The sequence below is a fragment of the Oncorhynchus kisutch genome, linkage group LG27 (genome assembly GCF_002021735.2).
Source record: "Oncorhynchus kisutch isolate 150728-3 linkage group LG27, Okis_V2, whole genome shotgun sequence".
NCBI lineage: Eukaryota > Metazoa > Chordata > Actinopteri > Salmoniformes > Salmonidae > Oncorhynchus > Oncorhynchus kisutch.
Window position 1 is genome coordinate 23,678,641 of NC_034200.2, and position 24,051 is coordinate 23,702,691.

At 40.8% G+C, this 24,051-nt stretch overlaps 1 protein-coding gene across 10 annotated transcripts in view; it reads right to left on the minus strand.

Annotated features, from left to right (window-relative positions):
- Positions 1–24,051, minus strand: part of astn1 (astrotactin 1) — a 245,798-nt gene that overhangs the window by 201,858 nt on the left and 19,889 nt on the right. For all 10 annotated transcript variants that reach the window (XM_031807155.1, XM_031807160.1, XM_031807159.1 and 7 more), the window contains exon 2: positions 644–831. In XM_031807155.1, coding sequence (XP_031663015.1) covers positions 644–831 — 188 coding nt within the window. The remainder of the gene's footprint in view (positions 1–643; positions 832–24,051) is intronic.

Genomic DNA, 24,051 nt, shown 5'->3' on the forward strand with positions numbered 1-24,051 from the left:
AAGGCTGCCCTCCAACCGAGCCACAAGCTGTAGAGAGCGAGGCCGGAGCAGGAGAACAGCGCAGCAGCCATCTGTTGCTAGGTCTGCCCTATCTGCATGCTAAGCCTTTCACACCTCCACAAGAGCTTTGTGGATGTATTGTCAAGCAGCTATTAGCATGAGTAGATAGCAAGGGGAATAGAAACAGGGAAACAACGACCAAATGGTTGTTACGTTTAGATTTGGAGGAAAATATGGGATGGTAAAAACAAGGTAATTTACTGAAATTAAATATGAAAATGTTGTCCTCTTTCAGTCTACTTTTTCATTGTGTACTAATGCACGCAAACAATGCAGAGGAGACTCAAGGTCAGTACATTATTTGACATGGGTCTGTGCAATGTACCTAGTAGCTACTAGAATAATTTTTATAAAGCTGAATCATTTGTTCAAATGTCTAGAAGTACTGTCATCCATCAATGTAGTCCAAACCTTTCATTGTACCATGTCCACATGTACCAAGAAATGCACCAAGTTCTAAAACTTATATTAGAGCAGTGCAAAAAACTGGAAAGTAACATCCTTGTTAAACATCATTATCAAACATCACAATAAAACACCCACCCCCCCCCACATTCCAACCCCAGCCAGCAGAGTACCGTACCATGACAGAGACGTGGAGGATGCGTAGCTCCTCCTCGGCAGAGTCGCTGGCAGGGTCGTCCGTGGCGGAGAGGCCGGGGAGGTTCTGGCTGCCATCTTGGTGGTGGATATGAAAGAGCAACGTGCCGTTCTCCAGCCACTGTTGCCGCCATCGCACCAGAGGAATATCCTCAGAGTTTCCCGTGATCTCTGCCAGTCAAACAGGACACACAGATAATGGATGAGTCAGTAACGATGCATTTTCAACAATTCATTTCACACGCTTATTATATGAGTGAGCGAGGAGTATGGTACCTGGGTTAGGAAGCATATTATACTGAATTATCAGTGCATAACAATTTCTGAAACCGTATGCCCTTTTACAAAAACCCATTACATTCTTTGCCAGCAGGGTAATAACTATTACCCTAGTATCTATTACCTGTGTGCCTATACACTGAAACATTCCGTTCCTTAATTGTGATCTAACTGAATGCTTTTAATTGCGTGAGTGTACTGTAACTAGGTTTATCTGACACTGATTACTGATGGTACTGTGCCGCAGCAGAATGGGACCTCCCGGTAAATAAGATTTAGGGGCTAGATTTAACCTAGATGCAAATGATCTGACAAAGTGACAGGGCACTTTTTACAGCAGAGAGTTCCCTCCAGGGTCTGGTTCAGCATGAGAGTGTTATTAATGAGCCCATCGCTTCCCTCTCTGCATGGGACCACCAACCAACCAGCACAATTAGTGTACCACTATTATTTGTGTACCCCCTCTAATTGCACCATAATAATAATAATAATAATAATAATAACTGGATGGTAACTTTACAAGTAAAGTTTGGGGCTTTGGCTCTTTAAATGTATTATTGTGGTAATGGAAGAAATTAAAAATAGTTTTACTTCACTATTTTAAGCGAAGCAGTTACATATACTGTAGTTAGTTAAATGTTGTAAAATAATTGGTCGGATTACTTTGATAGACTACTACATCAACCATATTACTTTGGATTGTGGGGCAGTTAGATTGAAGAAATGTCTAAACTACAGTAGTGGTGTGTGAAAACTGAAAGAAGAAAGACGTAGGACAAAGAGATCTTCTGTCTGAAGATGGGAATTAAAGGCTGGATCGTGTGGACCACACGTAGGAAAGCAAAGCAGCTCTGAATCATTCATGCTGTGGGTTTCAGATACATAGATGCACAATTTACTTTGGTAAAACTTTCAGTGTAAATTAAGTTTGATTTTAGTTGCATGATGATGTGATGATTAGAACGTTTTAAGCTATCGGGGAGAGAAATATGATGGTGAATCTATTGATGACAGCTGTTTAAAGTATTTTTGGGGCAGTTGAAGAAGTATGTTGAATAGGTTAATATGTAGACCTACTGATAGCTAGCTGTAGATCTAAATAATAAATAAACCATTAAGGCTAACAGTGATCACTGAAAACTACATTTCCGGAAGAAAATGTGGTGTGCTTGCTAGCTTGTTTTAAAGTCGATATGGTTTTTAAATAAGTTATGGTAGTGGTAGTGACTGCAGTAGTAATGGTGGTGAAAGGTTATAGTTTAAAAAGTAGGAAGATGACAATATTGATTTATTGATTGATTGGTTGATAAGATAGCCTGGACATTTGAAAGTTGTTTTGGTGTCTCTAGCATCAAAACTATGAAATAACACATATGGAATCATGTAGTAACCAAAAGAGTGTTAAAAGTTCAAATAGCCACCCGTTGCCTTGATGACAGCTTTACACACTCTTGGCATTCTCTCAATCAGCTTCATGAGGAATGCTTTTCCAACAGTCTTGAAGGAGATCCCACAAATGCTGAGCACTTGTTGGCTGCTTTTCCTTCATTCTGCGGTCGGACTCATCCCAAACTATCTCAATGTGGTTGCGGTCGGGGGATTGTAGAGGTAATTTCATCTGATGCAGCACTCCATCACTCTCCTTCTTGGACTGGGATATGTTTCGTATTGCGTCAGATAACAACACTGACGAATACGCTGATTCGGTGTGCGAGTTCATTAGAACGTGCGTTGAAGATGTCGTTCACATAGCAACGATTAAAACATTCCCAAACCAGAAACCGTGGATTGATGGCAGCATTCGCGTGAAACTGAAAGCGCAAACCACTGCTTTTAATCAGGGCAAGGTGACCTGAAACATGACCGAATACAAACAGTGTAGCTATTCCCTCCGCAAAGCAATCAAACAAGCTAAGCGTCAGTATAGAGACAAAGTAGAATCTCAATTCAACGGCTCAGACACAAGAGGTATGTGGCAGGGTCTTACAGTCAATCACGGATTACAAAAAGAAAACCAGCCCCGTCACGGACCAGGATGTCTTGCTCCCAGGCAGACTAAATAACTTTTTTGCCCACTTTGAGGACAATACAGTGCCACTGACACGGCCTGCAACCAAAACATGCGGCCTCTCCTTCACTGCAGCCGAGGTGAGTAAAACATTTAAACTTCTTAACCCTCGCAAGGCTGCAGGCCCAGACGGCATCCCCAGCCGCGTCCTCAGAGCATGCGCAGACCGGCTGGCTGGTGTGTTTACGGACATATTCAATCAATCCCTATTCCAGTCTGCTGTTCCCACATGCTTCAAGAGGGCCACCATTGTTCCTGTTCCCAAGAAAGCTAAGGTAACTGAGCTAAACGACTACCGCCCCGTAGCACTCACTTCCGTCATCATGAAGTGCTTTGAGAGACTAGTCAAGGACCATATCACCTCCACCCTACCTGACACCCTAGACCCACTCCAATTTGCTTACCGCCCAAATAGGTCCACAGATGATGCAATCTCAACCACACTGCACACTGCCCTAACCCATCTGGACAAGAGGAATAACTATGTGAGAATGCTGTTCATCGACTACAGCTTGGCATTTAACACCATAGTACCCTCCAAGCTCGTTATAAAGCTCGAGACCCTGGGTCTCGACCCCGCCCTGTGCAACTGGGTACTGGACTTCCTGACGGGACGCCCCCAGGTGGTGAGGGTAGGCAACAACATCTCCACTCCGCTGATCCTCAAAACTGGGGCCCCACAAGGGTGCGTTCTGAGCCCTCTCCTGTACTCCCTGTTCACCCATTACTGCGTGGCCACGCACGCCTCCAACTCAATCATCAAGTTTGCGGATGACACAACAGTGGTAGGCTTGATTACCAACAACGACGAGACGGCCTACAGGGAGGAGGTGAGGGCCCTCGGAGTGTGGTGTCAGGAAAATAACCTCACACTCAACGTCAACAAAACTAAGGAGATGATTGTGGACTTCAGGAAACAGCAGAGGGAACACCCCCCTATCCACATCGATGGAACAGTAGTGGAGAGGGTAGCAAGTTTTAAGTTCCTCGGCATACACATCACAGACAAACTGAATTGGTCCACCCACACAGACAGCATCGTGAAGAAGGTGCAGCAGCGCCTCTTCAACCTCAGGAGGCTGAAGAAATTCGGCTTGTCACCAAAAGCACTCACAAACTTCTACAGATGCACAATCGAGAGCATCCTGGCGGGCTGTATCACCGCCTGGTACGGCAACTGCTCCGCCCACAACCGTAAGGCTCTCCAGAGGGTAGTGAGGTCTGCACAACGCATCACCGGGGGCAAACTACCTGCCCTCCAGGACACCTACACCACTCGATGTTACAGGAAGGCCATAAAGATCATCAAGGACAACAACCACCCGAGCCACTGCCTGTTCACCCCGCTATCATCCAGAAGGCGAGGTCAGTACAGGTGCATCAAAGCTGGGACCGAGAGACTGAAAAACAGCTTCTATCTCAAGGCCATCAGACTGTTAAACAGCCACCACTAACATTGAGTGGCTGCTGCCAACACACTGACTCAACTCCAGCCACTTTAATAATGGAATTGATGGGAAATGATGTAAAATATAGCCACTTTAAACAATGCTACCTAATATAATGTTTACATACCCTACATTATTAATCTCATATGTATACGTTTATACTGTACTCTATATCATCTACTGCATCTTTATGTAATACATATGTATCACTAGCCACTTTAACTATGCCACTTTGTTTACATACTCATCTCATATGTATATACTGTACTCGATACCATCTACTGTATCTTGCCTATGCCGCTCTGTACCATCACTCATTCATATATCTTTATGTACATATTCTTTATCCCCCTACACTTGTGTGTATAAGACAGTAGTTTTGGAATTGTTAGTTAGATTACTTGTTGGTTATTACTGCATTGTCGGAACTAGAAGCACAAGCATTTCGCTACACTCGCATAAACATCTGCTAACATCTGCTAACCATGTGTATGTGACAAATTTATTTGATTTTTGATTTGATTTGATTTGATTTGATTTAAACAGCTGCAACTTTTGGTTGGTTGAAGATATTTATGTTCTGATTATTATTTTTTTATTAGAAGAGAAGTAGACAAAGATTTAATCTGCTAAACGTTTTAGTCTAACTTCTTGGGGGAGTGGTCAAAACGGCAGATTCTAAGAGTTCATAGAAAACATACTAGATTCAGTTACTAAAACAACTGTAACGTTTGATCGGTATGATATATTTTTGTTTCAATGCCAGATTTGAATAGCAGAGAAGTATACCAGTTTTTATTCAAAGTCATGGAAAAGTTGTTAAAACTTCAGTTGGGGATTTTTTTAATGCGGTTACAAAAACAGCTGTAAGGTGTGAGAACAGAAATTACAAGATTATGTTATAATGCTGTTATTGCATCAAATGGTTGTTTTATGCAACAGAATAGGGGGGGTTTAGAACCGTGTCTCCTGACCCCTCCTGTCTCAGCCTCCAGTATTTATGCTGCAGTAGTTTATGTGTCGGGGGGCTAGGGTCAGTTTGTTATATCTGGAGTACTTCTCCTGTCCTATCCGGTGTCCTGTGTGAATTGAAGTATGCTCTCTCTAATTCTCTCTTTCTCTCTTTTTTTCTCTCTCTCGGAGGACCTGAGCCCTAGGACCATGCCTCAGGACTACCTGGCATGATGACTCCTTGCTGTCCCCAGTCCACCTGGCCGTGCTGCTGCTCCAGTTTCAAATGTTCTGCCTGTGATTATTATTATTTGACCATGCTGGTAATTTATGAACATTTGAACATCTTGGCCATGTTCTGTTATAATCTCCACCCGACACAGCCAGAAGAGGACTGGCCACCCCACATAGCCTGGTTCCTCTCTAGGTTTCCTCCTAGGTTTTGGCCTTTCTAGGGAGTTTTTCCTAGCCACCGTGCTTCTACACCTGCATTGCTTGCTGTTTGGGGTTTTAGGCTGGGTTTCTGTACAGCACTTTGAGATATCAGCCGATGTATGAAGGGCTATATAAATCAATTTGATTTGATTTGATCATCTGTGTGTGTGGACTGAAAGTGGGCCTCTGGGAGATTTAACACTGACAGTAGATTCACGATGGATTGGTGATAAGACAACATTCCATTCCATGATTAGTGTCTGTGTGTCTGTCTGTCAGTAACAGGGAGAACCAATCTCCAGTTTCTTTAAAGAAAGGATTTACTATTCTAGGTTGCATTAATATTTTTGTACAAGCAAGCAGTAAATGAACTAGAGACAGATATTTGGCATGAGAGCAAAACGTACCTTTGTATAAATTCTCTCATCTGTGATTTGTCATGAACATCCAGGAGGATGGACTGTGCTATAAAATGCTGTGGCTTAGTATTGCTGGTTGGGCTCTCAACGAATCACCTACGGGAGGGTTGTTGACAAGTTCCAATAATGCAGAAATTAAATAATAAAGTTGACATGTTTTGAATGAATTTTAAAGTCTTCTTTTGATTAGAATAATTCCATGACAAAGGTTTGATTGGTAAGAGATAGTTTTGTTCCGACGTCAGATTTCAATAGCAAAGAAGTAGACGAAGATGTCATACCATCTTACTTTTTGTATAACTTGTTGGGAAAGTGGTAAAAATGTCAATTGTTTATAAAAAGTTTGAGGAAATGTCTTTGACGCGGTCAGATAAACAGCTGTATCGTTTGATTGGTATAATACATTTTTGTTCCGAGTTCAGATTTGAAAAGCAGAGAAGTAGATGAAGATTTCTTACGCTCTAACATTGTAAAGTTCTTGGCAAAGTGGTCAAAGTAGCTGATTTGTGTCAAAAGTTGCACTGTTGCATTTACAGTGAATGGAATGTTGGAAGTGATGATGTAACAATGGGGCTGTTGAAATGCTGAGGAAATAACATGAAAGTGGATGGAGGGCAAAAAGATGAACAAAAGCGTAATATTTTAAAATGTATAAAAAAACATCAAAAGGTTGCATACAGGCACACTATTCTAGACGGATCTTCACGTTTCCAAGTTTGAATGATGTTTCTAGCGTAAACGGTGTAAGATGAGTAGTGTTGAAAATAATAATAATAACTATAAGTCAGATGTTGAAGATTTTAAGTGGGTTCTCTTGCTTTGCAAGCCCCAATAATAATTTTTAACTTGTAAAGTACATTTCCCCAAAATATAGTCAATTCTAGAATACGATCTGTCGAGCAGAGTAAAACAGGTTAGCTATCACCTGTCCATTACCAATCCGCCATAGGTCTATTCAATTCAGTTCTGCAATAAAAGTTATCAGAGCAAGGAAAAAAGCAGGGAGAGAATCCTGACTACTTGAGGATCTATTTTACACTGGGTTAATCGTTGCATTAAAATCTCCCCCCACTATGAGATGACTGTCATGGAACTGTAGCAAAGAGTCACTGATGGAAGCCAAGAACATGCTGTTATACTCATTTGGGGGCGTAAATTCAAGCTAAAATAAGTTCCACATGATTCACGGTCACTATTACAAAAACAAATTGTCTACAAGAATCATTCCCTGAGACATCGACAGAGATCTTGAGTTTTCTATCCACCAAGATCAATACTCCCTGTGACTTGTTTGCAGCGCATGAATGGATGACTATGTTATAGTATCTGTTTTGGAATCTGAGCACATTATTATCCAACAAATTAGTTTCCTGAATCAATGAATGAATACTTGCATGCGGTGTAAATATTCTAAACATCAAGTATGTTTGATTGGCACATTCAAACCTCTTAAATTCAAGCTCATAACATTCAAATCAGTAATTGGAACATGCACAGTAGATTAACATCAGTAAGTAGCAGGCATGGCTGTGCAAACAGAGGGAAGTTGAATGGTAGCTGACCAACAACAAAAAATTAATGGAAGAAGATTCTTTAATGGAATACAATCCTCTCCTTCACGATCTCTGCACTGTAATCCGGGAAAGTACTGCAGATCTTGGTGTTTGTCCTTGATGGGAAAAAAACGTCCCTCGGCCCTAGCATTATAGCAGTTTAAAGACCAGGATGCGAGGCCGCTCAAGCACAGGGTTCTTGCTGAATTGGTGGTGATCCCTCTCGATGCAGATATCCCGGCCTGCCAATGAAGGGATCCACATTTGCACACTTCTTTTTAGGATCCCAATGGCGTCCAAACCTTCCTCAGAATTGTTAAATCCCACCAATCTCAAATTTGACATGTGACTTTGGTCTTCCATTTCTGTCACTTTTAGGGACATGTACTCAATCTTCTTATCATAGTCTGCCATCTTTCCTTTGTTCTTGCGCACCTTAAAGTGAAGCTGGTCATACTTCCCCTTTGTTAAGGCATTGCCTGAATCATTGGTTTCAGTCACCTAGACCGAAAAATCTGCAATATTTGGTGGCAGAATGTTGTCCACCGCCTTTTCCACAGCTGTGGTAATAATATGGTCCAGGCTGCAATATTATTCCTCCATAGCATGTCTATAGGCCTGCAAAATGGCGTCATTGAGCTCTTCTTTAGAGAGGCCCTCAGTTTCCCTGAATTTCTTCTTCACCTGAGAGCTTGCTTCTTTTCTTTTGAGCCAACTTTATATATTGACATGTTCTAAAAAAAATGGTAGGACTTCAAATCCCAGCACAATCAAAATAATGAATTTAGAGGGAATTTGGGATGAGACGAAAAATCAAGCTTGAATTGTCGTCAAAGGTCCCGTGACACTCCCCGCAAAGACTTGCTTTGAGCTTTGTTCATTTCAATAAGTTTGTAGTTGCTATTGCAAAGACACATTCAAATTTATTTTTGAAGGTTTTCACAGAAATATCACGCAGGTAACACGGCTATGGTTGAGGGACAATTTCTGGAGCTGCATGTGTAATAGGAGGCCTGTTTCCCAGTGGGAGAGATCACAATAGAGAGGGCTATAGTCTGTTTTGTACTGAATTTAAGCAGCAGTGACCTAGCTACTGGAGAGGCCAGAATGATTCAGCTCACATCCTTCTGCAGTGTCAGAATCTGCCCTCTTACTTTCATTACTTGTGGTTTCACTGGGAAAAAGGACTGAAATACATTTCAGCTACTGGCCAAATAGATTTTTTTTAAACTCCCTACGTTGGGAAGTCTGAGGATACTAAACTTACAATTGCAAACTGGATGAACCTCCTTAAGCTGTAAATATGCCAAAAGTCCTTCATGCAAAGCTCCTGTAAAGCCTTAATGTATCATAACTATCAAAGACGTATTTCAATATATTAGAGCGTTTGTGTCTACGATTTGAACATGAACAGTAGTGCTTTCTGATTACAGTAAAAACAGTTCTACTGTAGCACTGGATTCAGTTCAATTTATTTTATTGTTCTACATAGACAGTCACTTAATCAGATACTTAACGTATGAGAACGTATACAGGTGTAGGATCTTAATTTGATCACCCTGTTGCAGGACAACATTCATGAAATGCAGGATTTTTTTTTATTCAATGGAAAATCATGACTGAAATTTCCAAGTGGAAATTACAAACTTCCGAAGCCTTTTAAAACCTTAAATACATTACAGTATTTGAGGTTTAAAAAGGCCTCAACCCCTAAAAAATGTGTAATTAATTCTAATCCACATAATAGTTTACATTGCACGTTGCTGCAGGATTATTGTCTTGCTGTAGCAAACTGGCTCAAATTAAGATCCTACATCGTTACCATAGACTGGGAGTTGACAAAGACCTTGAGTTTACCAAAAAGAGTTTGTCTGGTTAATCATTGAAAACCATATGCCTGTGGAAAAACAAATGAAAGCAAATATTCTTTACAAAAATAAGATACAATTGCATTTCTAGATTTTTTACAGGTCAATGCCCTTAACGGTATGTGGGAAGCAGGAAAAAAATATTTTGAAAATGTAAAAACATAAAATGTACCCATCCAAAAGGTTTGTTTCAAGGTATGTGTCTTGACTATGCCAATTTTCTACATGAATAGGATTAAGAAACTGCGCAATCAATCAAAGTCAGTCTTATTTGAACAAGCAATCCAACACTTGCCGTATTGAACATGATGGCTGGCAAATGGTAATGGTTAGCGTTTTAAAGCCATGTTAAATATTTCATGTTGGATGATTAGGCATGGGATACAGCTTAGAGGACAGGGGAATGGGAAACTTCAAGGTGAGGAGATCACAGTTCTTGCCTGGAGTTAATGTAAAATACATGGCTCGGTTTGATGGTTTCAACACGATCAATCCGAGCTCCAATTGTGATTCAGCGTTTGACTTCAGTAAAAGTCACACTGGCCAGGGGGGGGCATGGCAATGACAACTGATCAAATAATGTCTCACACGTGAACAGCAAAACATTACATAACGAAACAAATGGAAGAAAACGTGTTGTGATAGCTGTTTAACAGGGTTAACCTGCTCTGGACTCTTGACAATCACCTAAAAATAATTAGAGCCACTATTGTCAATGTACTGTAGGCCTAATCTTGAAGTTGTGCCACAAGGTGTGTGTGTGTGTGTGTGTGTGTGTGTGTGTGTGTGTGTGTGTGTGTGTGTGTGTGTGTGTGTGTGTGTGTGTGTGTGTGTGTGTGTGTGTGTGTGTGTGTGTGTGTGTGTGTGTGTGTGTGTGTGTGTGTGTGTGTGTGTGTGTGTGTGTGTGTGTGTGTGTGTGTGTGTGCATCTCATCCACCATCCACCATCACACACCTTACTATGCCCTTGGAGATGAGTTTGCTCTTTGTGTTTAAAATAGGTACTTTTAGCATGGCTGCCAAGGACCTACCAGTACTCTATTTGAATGCATAATTATTTTTGTGGGGAAAACTCTACCTAACAAGTTCTTCTACCTTCAGTATCACCAGATATTTTTCAGCCACAAGATATTGTATTAAATAATACACACTCAAGTAAACACACCTTTAATCTCTGGAGATTAATTCTCAGTTTCAATGACTGTGAATAAAAGGCATTTGAACCATAATCCTTTTAGCAAGACGTACAGGGAACTAATGTAGTTTTAAACATGCTATTTTTCCATAACCCTGAGCACTTCACAATGCTTGGTATCATGTTCAGCGGTAGGTGGTAACATATTCCAGGTTATCCCTCAAGTGGAATAGAGCAAACATTCCATAAGATCTACATGAGGATACACTGATGTCAAGCTGCGAGAAAAGTAAAGGAAGAAATCCCCAATATCCTCACTGAAATAAACCTGTGCCAATAGAGTCCAACTACAGCAATTAGACATGGTCAGCCATTTGCCGACTTGGACCCGACAAGAGATCAATAGTATGGATCTTTAGACAGAAACTGAAATATTGGGCATCTTTAAAAATTGCAGGGTGTTCGCTGTAATTAAGGAAAACATTAGAGACACCCTCAGAGGTCCAAATGACAATATGTCACAGTCCAGCTGTTTGTCCATGCAGGGCCAGTCTACAGAACTACTGTGGACACAGACGGAGGACTCGGTCGCAGGGCCTTATCAAAGACATGCAGAAGGCACAACAATGAACTTATCATCAGCCAGTTACTTCGCATGATGTAGGATGTAGAATTAATGCTGCTCTCCGCTGACCACAAGCTGGCTCGGGTTCGTTGATCAGCAACAGAACTTAATCTGAGGACATTGCTTTCAACTCCAGGCTCTAGCAAAATGTAGTTTTGCCAGGTAATCTAAAAAGCAGGCACTATTACAATAATTTAATAACGGAGACCTTAACCACCTGCATGTCAACTAGTTCCTGGGTTTCAATTCACAGCCTGCAAGAAATCAGAAGGAGGCAAACAGTGCAGAATGTCTGGGTAAATGGTAGGTTTGCAGCACAACAGGGTTTGGATAGAATGTTTAACCAATGGTGTGACAGGGTTCAGACAGGCATATGCAGGGGATAGAACGTACATGTACCCTGACAAAAGAATTCTCAGGCACAAAGTCAGAAATAAGGCCACAGAGGAAAAGCCTAGAATAGTCTTTGGACCAATCCTTCAAAACTCAGAGGACAAACATGAAGACAAGAGAATAAGGCAGAAAACACAGAGAATTATGTTTTTATCTGCAGAGCAAACATCTGTCTTGCTTTCAGCAATAAATATCAAATTGTTAAATCATTACAGAAAATTATCACAGAAATGTACTGTGGTGTTTTCAGCATTAATTGCACCCAATAGGAGATTAGGAGATAGCTGTTTGTTTTAGTTAAATTCCTTAGTTTAGAAAATTGTGACTTGCCAAAGAAATGAGAATTTACACTAGGTCTGACACAAATACCATATAATTGTGTAACCGACGGTTATGGATGAAGACCGTCATGAAAATAAAATAACCGTCATAACCGTAATGTTTTTATTTATATATTTTTTTACGAACAGCTTACTGAAGGCCAGGAATTTCTGAGGTAACATGTACTCTTAACAATGTGATGGAACTTTGTTGCTCCAAGCAACAAATTAGTCTTTGGTTGCCTAGACATCAACCCCACAATACAGCAGCAGCACATATGAATACAATGAATAGAACAAGCATGGAACCTCTAACCAATGATTTATATTTACACTAGATGAGAGATAGGGGGTGCAGTTTTTAAACCCAACATGCCTCCATCTTGGCACTCCCCCACTATTGTAAAAAATATTCTGGAAGCTATGGAAATGCATTTATTAATGTCTACATTCATTTTTGCCACGTTTATTCGATTACAGACACCTTAATGCATATGTTGAAATATGTGAGCTAAGCATTTTTTTAAAAAGAAATACATAAAACATGTTCCCTTTTTTTAAATTCATGCCAGCAAAGCCACTACACAACACTAAACAATACATTAATTGCAACTATGACGGTGACAAACGGTGCCCACATACTGTTACGGCCTACATAAAGCTTTCCCAACAGCAGAGCTCTCTTTTCAGCACCATGTAGTGAATCCTTACCACTGAATCCTTGCTACACCTGGCTATCAGCGGAGCCTTGTCTGGCAGTGAATCAGTTCATTCAACCTCATTTACTGCCTTTAAAAAAACATAGCTGATACGGCTGACTTGCTTAAACGAATGTGGTTTCTACTGACAATTGAGATGTACAAACTATGGCATAAGGGTTTGACGAGTGGATAAGAGGCAATCCGTAATTTCAATTAAGATATTAATGATCGACCTAGGACGGACGTAATCAATATAACTATTTGTTCAGCTCTTTTGAAATGTACAGCAACAGAACTCAGAACATGGGCTGTTCTTACAGTATTCTCCCTGTACACCAAATCAGGGCCATGAGATAAATAAAGGGCATATTGTTGATGGAATTTATAGCTTTAAAGGAATGATTAGAATACTCCACCCAGAAACCATATAATTGTAGAAATTGACTAGAATCATAAAGTTATAATTAATGATGTGTGTAGTTTTAGTCAGTCAAACAATATGTATATTATAGTGTCTTGAGCACAGACTGTCTGAGCAATATTCGCTGCCGACCTGACTAGAGATTTGGGAGAGAACGGGACGTCTCAAGGACAAGGTCTCCCTAATCTCTGTCGGCTGGGTAGTGATGTGGGTAGTATGTGAGTCGGATACCTCCTGTTTTGTGTGTGCGTATGTGTGTGCATATGTTTGTGTGAATGTGTGTGCGTATGTTTGTGTGAATGTGTGGGCGTATGTTTGTGTGAATGTGTGGGCGTATGTTTGTGTGAAGGTGTGCGTGAGAAGCCAGTATAAAATGAATTGTTTTGTACAACAGGCTAGTGTGCTCTCGTAAATACATTTTCTGACTATTGTAGCTGGGCCTCCGTCTGATTCATTTCAACCAGTTTCCTACAAATTCTGGGTTTCAGGCTGAGTAATTAATTCAATTGGGTTTATGAACATTGAGAACATAATTCTAGTGACAGGTATATAAGCAGACAAGGAAAGCTCTTACAATATTCAATGTATACATTTCTCTGAAACAGTTGTTTTGAACATAGTAGAAGTCATGCTGGCCAATGTATTCAACCTTTAATGGCCCATGGTGTTAAATATTTATCCTTTTAGGCTTGGAAAAAAGACACCACTAAACCCAGACTTGGACCACAAACCCACTCCACTGAATAGCAGGCTAGTGATTGCTTTGCAACACTTGCAGTTAGCCACTGATTCCTTCCAAACCACTCATTGTTGCGATTTCCAACTTGTTGTGTAATGTTTATGTCCAAAGACTGATGAGCACCGATACGTTTTATCTATAATTTCTCTCCATAATTTCTCTTCATATGACAAGGTTTTGAAAAGGATTTTCCAGTATATTGTCGACTTGATTCATGATGATGACTGCTAGCTTGCTACGTTAGATTTGAAGTCATTGTATCTGTTGTCAATGACCTTGTGTCACGACTTCCACCGAAGTTGTTCCCTCTCCTTGTTCGGGCGGTGTTCGGCAGTCGACATCACCGTCTTTCCAGCTGCCACCGATCCATGTTTCATTTTTCCTTTTGTTTTGTCTGTTTTACACACCTGGTTCCCATCTCATGATTATGTTCCTTATTTAACCATCTGGTTTCCCTTTCTGTTTTATGCGTGATTGGCTTTTGTGTGTTGGAGTTCTTATCCTGTTTTGTATTTGTTTTATAACGGGATTTTTGTTCCGTTCTCGGATGGAGTAAATACAGTGGTTTTACTCTTACCTGTGTCCTACACCTGACTCCTTCGCTATCCTCTAGATAGACTCTGACACCTTGAGCTTTCTTGGATGGGCGCTTCTAATGTAACTCTATGGCAGCACCCAAGGGGCTTGAATTTTCGAGCTCTACCAGTAGATTTTGCGGTGACGTAGTGTCCCCATGAGTGACAGAACGCTCAGTCAATCATGGCGCAACTAGAGAACATTACCAACCCCTACGGTCCAAATTTTCCACTGGCTGCCCCACCAACAGAGAAAGCACTGAGCTAGGTTGAAACACCTGCATTTTGGAGTTGCCTTACTCAATAAAGCAAAAAAGATTTTTTTTATTTTTATACAGTGTTTGCAAACTGATATGTGACACGTATTAAAAAAAAAAAACATAACATATATATCTTTTTTAGCTAAACAGGTGGGGCTCACGTGCCCTGAATGATGGGTCGCCACTGGAGATTACTAATGTTACTGTCCCCACTACAACCAAAAAATACTTAAATACATTTAATTGAAATACTGTAGAATTCCATTCAATACTATGGAGGACTTCTCCTACTGGGGAGTGCCAATATGGCCGACTTGTTGCTTCAAAGCCTCTCAAGGGCCAATCAGCAATCCAGGGTTTATATTCTCTACATCATTGCCTCCAATCCTTGCAATTGGACGCCAATTATGGCCGATTACATTGCACACCACAAGGAAACTGCATGGCAGGCTTGACCACCTGTTACTCAAGTGCAGCAAGGAGCCAAGGTAAGTTGCTAGCTAGCATTAAACGTATCTTATAAAAAACAATCAATCTTCACATAATCACTAGTTAACTACACATTGCAAATAATAAATTCGGTGCCTGTTAATTTATCATTGAATCATAGCCAACTTCGCCAAACAGGGGATATTTTAACAAATGCCTTTCCATGACCTAGACTGACCAGGTGAATACCAGGTGAATGCTATGATCCCCTATTGATGTCACTTGTTAAATTTATTTTGATACTTGTTAAATCTACTTCAGGAGACAGGTTAAAGAAGGAGTTTTAAGCCTTGAGAGACATGGAGACATGGATTGTGTTTGTGTGCCATTGCCCCGACAAATTGAGGCTGTTCTGATGGCAAAAGGGTGTGCAACTCAATATTAGGAAGGCGTTCCTAATTTTTCGTGAACTCAGTGTATATCATGACAACAACATTTTCAAAGCAAATGCTTCAGTATTTAGTCAATGCTGGTATGACAGATGTTATGATGCCTTAGTACACGTGTTGCATGCAAAGCTCCTCTCTACAACAAATTGCTAACAAGATAACATTATGTTTGCCTCCTGGCTCCCCTGCCTGTTGTTGACCAAACGTGTGGCAGTGACAAAGGCTACACAGCAGGTAATGGCTATGGTGATGTCACATGGAGCTGCCTCCTACTGTGTCAAAGTCACACAGGTACAGCAATAAACCATTTGTGCAAACTGTAGATTTTATGCACATTTTGTACTGAAAGTTCATTGTTTGAAATAGTAACTGTGACATGTCCAAGCATTCCAATGAATTACAAAAAAACATACTCAAACTCTTTTATAGTAAAATAATGAAGTACAGAATGTATGTTCATTCAACTATACATCCCTCTAATGACAACAGAACAAAACAAATGTATTGTTTCTGATATATAACCAAGAGAAGAAAAGCACAACAAGGAGAACTCAACTCAGCAGCTGCAGTGTGGGGGGGAACCAATCATTGTGACAAAAGGATAGCATTATATATTTGCCTTAGTATGGATCATTATGCAAATGTTCACTTTTACTATGTACAGGTACACTGATTTACTTGTTACCAATAATGACGCTGATCCGGCTACCAATCAAGATGGCGATAAATTATGCAAATAGTACAGCTGTTTTCAGGCAAATGAATCCCTGTGGAAATAGTGCTGTCATCTTAATTGGAGACTTATCTCCAGGTGTCACTTATAGCCATTAATGAAACCATATAAGTTAACGCACAGCCAATGATAGAGCTGCTACTGGAGCCATAGAAGGAATTGACCTGTGTCATTAATTCTAACCAGTCAGCTATGTTCGCTACTTAGGGAAATGTCTGTCAAGAAGCTGGTGGCTGGATAGAGGTTTCAGATAAGTTCACTCCTATTAAAAAAATGGTATTGGTTCTTAGGTTTATCCATTCCTGACACTAAACACCTTTGAACTAAATGTCACATATATCTACACAGTCCAGAATTGCACACGGGTAAAGTTGAATGTTAATTAATACGACAGCAAATTGACTTAAAGTACAGAGATTGTTTTCATTAACTAACACATGCATCACCTTGACTAGGGACTGGGGCCACCATGTCAGAGGGCAGCACAACCTTAGGAATTGTAAGTCAAACCTTGGCAATGGCGCATTTCATAACAATCTTAGCATTTGTCCCAAATAGCACCCTATTCCCTACATACTAGAGACAGACTGATAATTGGCCAAGCCATTATATCTGGCCGATATATTGGCCCTTCCCTCCATATAGCAAAGCTGTTGCTATGCCAGGCACCACTCACCGCCTAAGCCACGAGTACTGCTCAATGCTGAGGAATGTCTAGCTGGGAAAATCAGCAGCATCAAGCAGCAAGCTAGCTCATTCTCCAACAGAAAGGTGCAGTATTGACAAATGGATTTAAAAATATATATATTTCACCTTTATTTAACCAGGTAGGCATGTTGAGAACAAGTTCTCATTTACAATTGCGACCTGGCCAAGATAAAGCAAAGCAGTTTGACACATACAACGACAGAGTTACACATGGAGTAAAACAAACATACAGTCAAAAATACAGAAGAAAAATAAGTCTATATACAATGTGAGCAAATGAGGTGAGATAATGGAGGTAAAGGCAAAAAAGGCCATTGGCAGCAGAGAACTGGAAGGAGAGGCGACCAAAGTAAGAATTGGTTTTGGGGGTGACCAGAGAGATATAGCTGCTGGAGCGCATGCTACAGTTGGGTGCTGCTATGGTGACCAGTGAGGTGAGATAAGGGGGACTTTACCTAGCAGGGTCTTGTAGATGACCTGGAGCCAGTGGGTTTGGCGACGAGTATGAAGCGAGGGCCAGCCAACGAGAGCATACAGGTCGCAGTGGTGGGTAGTATATGGGGCTTTGGTGACAAAACGGATGGCACTGTGATAGACTGCATCCAATTTATTGAGTAGGGTATTGGAGGATATTTTGTAAATGACGTCACTGAAGTCGAGATCGGTAGGATGGTCAGTTTTACAAGGGTATGTTTGGCAGCATGAGTGAAGGAGGCTTTGTTGCGAAATAGGAAGCCAATTCTAGATTTAACATTTGATTGGAGATGTTTGATGTGAGTCTGGAAGGAGCGTTTACAGTCTAACCAGACATCTAGGTATTTGTAGTTGTCCACAAGTCAGAACCGTCCAGAGTAGTAATGTTGGATGGACGGGCAGGTGCATGCAGCGATCGGTTGAAGAGCATGCATTTAGTTTTACTTGTATTTAAGAGCAATTGGAGGCCACGGAAGGAGAGTTGTATGGCATTGAAGCTCATCTGGAGGTTTGTTAACACAGAGTACAAAGAAGGGCCAGATGTATACAGAATGGTGTCGTCTGCGTAGAGGTGTATCAGAGACTCACCAGCAGCAAGAGCTACATCATTGATGTATACAGAGAAGAGAGTCGGTCCAGAAATTGAACCCTGTGGCACCCCCATAGAAACTGCCAGAGGTCCAGGACAACAGGCCCTCCGATTTGACACACTGAACTCTATCAGAGAAATAGTTGGTGAACCAGGCGAGGCAATCATTTGAGAAACCAAGGCTATCGAGTCTGCCGATGAGGATGTGGTGATTGACAGAGTCAAATGCCTTGGCCAGGTCAATGAATACGGCTGCACAGTATTGTTTCCTATCAATGGCGGTTAAGATATCGTTTAGGACCTTGAACGTGGCTGAGGTACACCCATGACCAGCTCTGAAACCAGACCAGCTCTGCTTATTTAAGATGGTGAGGAAGGCATTTAAAAAAAAAAACTAGGCATCCTCTATTGACGGGATGAGGTCAATGTCCTTCCAGGATACCCCGGCCAGGTCAATTAGAAAGGCCTGCACGCTGAAGTGTTTCAAGGAGCGTTTGACAGTGATGAGTGGAGGTCGTTTGACCGCTGACCCATTACGGATGCAGGCAATGAGGCAGTGATCGCTGAGATCATGGTTGAAAACAGCAGAGGTGTATTTAGAGGGCAAGTTCGTTAGGATGATATCTATGAGGGTGCCCGTGTTTACGGCTTTGGGGTGGTACTTGGTAGGTTCATTGATAATTTGTGTGAGATTGAGGGCATCAAGCTCAGATTGTAGGATGGCTGGGGTGTTAAGCATGTTCCAGTTTAGGTCGCCTAGCAGCACGAGCTCTGAAGATAGATGGTGGGCAATCAGTTCACATATGGTGTCCAGAGCACAGCTGGGGGCGGAGGGGGGTCTATAGCAGGTGGCAACAGTGAGAGACTTTTTTTTAGAGAGGTGGATTTTTAAAAGTAGTATTTCAAATTGTTTGGGTACAGACCTGGATAGTAGGACAGAACTCTGCAGGCTATCTCTGCAGTAGATTGCAACACCGCCCCCTTTGGCCGTTCTATCTTGTCTGAAAATGTTGTACTTCGGAATGGAGATTTCAGAATTTTTGGTGGTCTTCTTAAGCCAGGATTCAGACACAGCTAGAACATCCGGGTTGGCAGAGTGTGCTAAAGCAGTGAATAAAACAAGCTTAGAGAGGAGGCTTCTAATGTTAACATGCATGAAACCAAGGCTATTACGGTTACAGAAGTCATCAAAAGAGAGTGCCTCGGGAATAGGAGTGGAGCTAGGCACTGCAGGGCCTGGATTCACCTCTATATCACCAGAGGAACAGAGGAGGAGTAGGATAAGGGTACGGCTAAAAGCTATGAGAATTGGTCGTTTAGAACGTCCGGAACAGAGAGTAAAAGGAGGTTTCTGGGGGGCGATAAAATATCTTCAAGGTATAATGTACTGACAAAGGTATGGTAGGATGTGAATACAGTGGAGGTAAACCTAGGTATTGAGTGATGATGAGAGAGATATTGTCTCTAGAAACATCATTGAAACCTGGTGATGTCATCGCATGTGTGGGTGGTGGAACTGAAAGGTTGGATAAGGTATAATGAGCAGGGCTAGAGGCTCTACAGTGAAATTAGCCAATAAACACTAACCAGAACAGCAATGGACAAGGCATATTGACATTAAGGAGAGGCATGCTTAGTCGAGTGATCATAAGGGTCCAGTTAGTAGTGAGGTTGGTTGGGTAACGGCGATTCAGACAGCTAGCCGGGCCATCGGTAGCAAGCTAGCATAGGACGGTGTTCTATTCTTAGCCACTTTGTGCGTTTCCGTTAGAGGGGATCAATCCAATTGGCAAAATAGATATAGTTATAGTGACCCAAGAAAAATTGTCAGAAAATGTTCAGATAGCAGCCGATAAGACAGCTAACAATTAGCGGGCCGCAGATGGCCGTTCAGGTAACGTCGCGACGGGGGAGCCAGTTGGATAACTCCCTCATGCAGATAACGTCAGTAGGACAGTCGTGAAGGCCCGGTGGGACTCCGCATTGGCGGTAAAACGGGTCCGGATAGGTGATTGTAGCCCAGGAGCGGCTGATGGAACTCTTCAGCTGGCTAGCTCCGGAATAATTGAAGATTACTCTGGGACTGACGTAAGCCAATAGTCACACGGATAGCAACTAGCTAGCTGCGAGATCCAGGTGTAAATGTTCAGAGCTTTCGGTTGAAATCCGGGGATATGGAGAGAAAAATAGGTCTGGTATATTCTGGTCTGAGTCACGTTGTACAAAATTGAATGACTTGTCACAGTTGCCAAAATCGAACCCCTTTTGCAAATATTAGTTTAGTTAATTCACTCATAATAAGGCTCATGTTGACGTTCTCGGACAGCCATGCAATAAGCCAGCTAGCTAAGCAGATAGCTATGTGACCTGTTAGCAAAGATTAGGATAACTAACCCTTTCATCTGTGGTGTTAGCCAGTTGCCTATATTAGCTACTATGCTATCTATCTGGCAAGATAAACATGGTGCTAAGATATCAGATAGGAGCTAATAGCCAACATAGCTAGATGGCCAACGTAGCTAGCTGGTTATCATTTTGAACATGCACCATTTTCGGCAACGAGCCATCTGACTTGTAGTGTAACGTTATCAATTTACTGGTGTGCTGATCTGACCAGCCGCAATCATACACATCAATTGACAGTAAAAATCCTACAGACGAAGAACCATATATGTGACATTTACAAAAAAAAATAGATATACATGAACAATCATTATTGGACACCCTTTTTCTATAGTGAACCGGTTTCACAAGCTTTCCACGAGCTAATTAACAATCATCTTAAATTTAAAGATAGGCTCTCGTGGAATAACCATTTATGTGCACCACTCAGAATGGACGGACAAGCGCAAAACCTTTCTGTTGCTGATGAAAATCGCAGAAATGTGGGAAAGAAACGTAAAACAAAACTAAAAGAATGGAAAGACAGGCAAAGGAAGATCTTACGGGATGCGGGAAAACCCTATACAAATCGTAAGGGTCATGAAAAAACTGGGTAAAGCTGTCCAAAAGAGGTATGTGGAAGAACCGTATATCAAACAATCAAGCTAGCTAGCTATAGAGTACAGTAACTAACATGTATGTTGTGGGTTGTCTAATTTGTAACTATAGAGAAAACATATTAGTTCAAGTTTGTTGGCTAATAACTCATACATTATCGTTACAAATGTTATTGCTAGATTATAGAAGAAACATAGCTACTTTTTCTCCATCCACCGGATGATTCGACATGGCTACAGTAGCTAGTTACACTGTATCCTGCAGGGAAGAGCGTGTTCCACGACGTGCAGAAAGGATTGTGGAAAGTTGACTGATGAGCGCAAGCTGCATCTGTTCAACAATTTGTACACTGCCCCATACGAGAAACAACAAGCGTTGATTCTCTCCGGCTTAGAACAGGTTAGAAATAAGACAAAACGCCTATTATTATAATAGCTATATTGAACACTTGCATAGTTTAACTTTGACAGTAATGATACGTACGTTAACTCTAAAAGTGCTGTGTTACACAATGGTGCAATACAAACTCATTCTGTGTATAGATTGTGAGTGTTTTGTAGTTCTATGGTATGTTCACATTGAGGGCTTCATTTTAAATGAGACTAAGATTTCATGACTCAACTTTTAAGAAAAGTCATCAGTGCTAAAGTTGATAGACCACCTTCAAATGAACCTCCATACAAATGAATTAACTGCATATTGTAACGGTTCTCTTCTATCTCCTCCTCTGACCAAGAGGTGGAACAAGGATCGGACCAAAATGCAGCGTGTAGATTGCGATCCATGTTTATTCAACAAACCTAAAACGAATCTAAATACAAACACTATAAAACAAATAACGTAACGAAAACCGAAACAGCCTATACTTGCATAAACTAACACCGAGACAGGACCAAAGACACTAAGGACAATCACCCACGACAAACTCAAAGAATATGGCTGCCTAAATATGGTTCCCAATCAGAGACAACGATAAACACCTGCCTCTGATTGAGAACCACTTCAGACAGCCATAGACTTAACTATAACACCCCACTAGCTACAATCCCCCATATATACACACCACATACAAAAACCCATGCCACACCCTGGCCTGACCAAATAAATAAAGATAAACACAAAATACTTCGACCAGGGCGTGACACATATTGCATTTAAGTTATTTACATGAAGGGATCTGTACTTGAAAGTACTTAAACATCATATCAGGTGTTAAAAAAGGACATCTTACAAGTCATGCAAAATGTCACATATACTGTTCTTCCACAAACTGAAATCATCACTGGAGATATACTGTTCTTCCACAAACTGAAATCATCACTGGAGATATACTGTTCTTCCACAAACTGAAATCATCACTGGAGATATACTGTTCTTCCACAAACTGAAATCATCACTGGAGATATACTGTTCTTCCACAAACTGAAATCATCACTGGAGATATACTGTTCTTCCACAAACTGAAATCATCACTGGAGATATACTGTTCTTCCACAAACTGAAATCATCACTGGAGATATACTGTTCTTCCACAAACTGAAATCATCACTGGAGATATACTGTTCTTCCACAAACTGAAATCATCACTGGAGATATACTGTTCTTCCACAAACTGAAATCATCACTGGAGATATACTGTTCTTCCACATTCTTAAAGTTAAAACGGCAATAAAAAAGTATTTTTTGAAATAACAAAAAACTATAAATAGTTGTTGGAAGATATGGGGGAATTATTTGTCAACCATAAAACACCTAATGTGGTACACACAATTAATAATATAAAATAACTGATGATCTTAAAATGGAAAAATTGTCACATAAATGGTTCTTCATCTGTAGGATTCAGTTGATAGTCGGATTAGATGATTATCGTAATAGGGAGAGAAGGAAGTGTTTTAAAATGCCTAAATAAAGGTTGGCAATAAGTTTAGCTACCTAAGAATCTTCCTGAATGTTTATGGACCAAGAAACCTGTAGATCAGCGCACATGTGTGCGTTCTCACTTCTGAAACTATGGGCAGATTTGAGTCATTCAGATAGAACGTGCATCGTCCTTTCATCTTGTTAGATATTATGCACATTTTTTGTCTTGGTAGCAAATGTCATCGCCATTGAGCTAGTTCTCATAGTAGCAGTAAACAGCACCAAGTGAAATGATGGAGGGAGATGTGAAAGAGAGCAGAGTCTTGTAATGACTATATGCTGTCTTCTTATACATGTACCACCTAATAGGATGTTGTTTTATGTTGTGTATGTGTGAGTTAAGTTTTGTTTTGTCCTCTAAATGGTCCATCCCATTCAACAGTACAATCAATGGCATTGTTAGTATTGCTGTCTTTTTTATTTGATTTTTTATTGGAAAATAATAAACATATTATAAAATGTAAAAAAGAAAGAGAGCAGAGTTACACCCTCGCGCTATCCAATCGTAGCAGTTAGGATCAAGTTACAACACGCCCATTTCTTGACAAATAACTGAACCAACAAAATGAGTTGTTTCAAATTTCATCCTGGCAGCTGAGTTGTTTAGAGATGCATTCTGACAGCTGAAATAATATATTTTCCCCAAATCATGACGTTAGGTTGGACTCATTTGCATTGAATATATGTTATTTTATATTCTCAAACTATCAGCAGTGTCTATATGATGTCCTTCCATACAAGCTTGACATGCTAGAGTGATGCTTCTATGCAAATGTGGCTGGCCAGTAGAAATGGAAGGCAACCAGATTGTTTGTCATCTGTAGCACCATAGGCTCCACTGATCAGCCAAAACAGGATCAATAACTCAATGCAGGCACACAGTCCTATTGAATATGC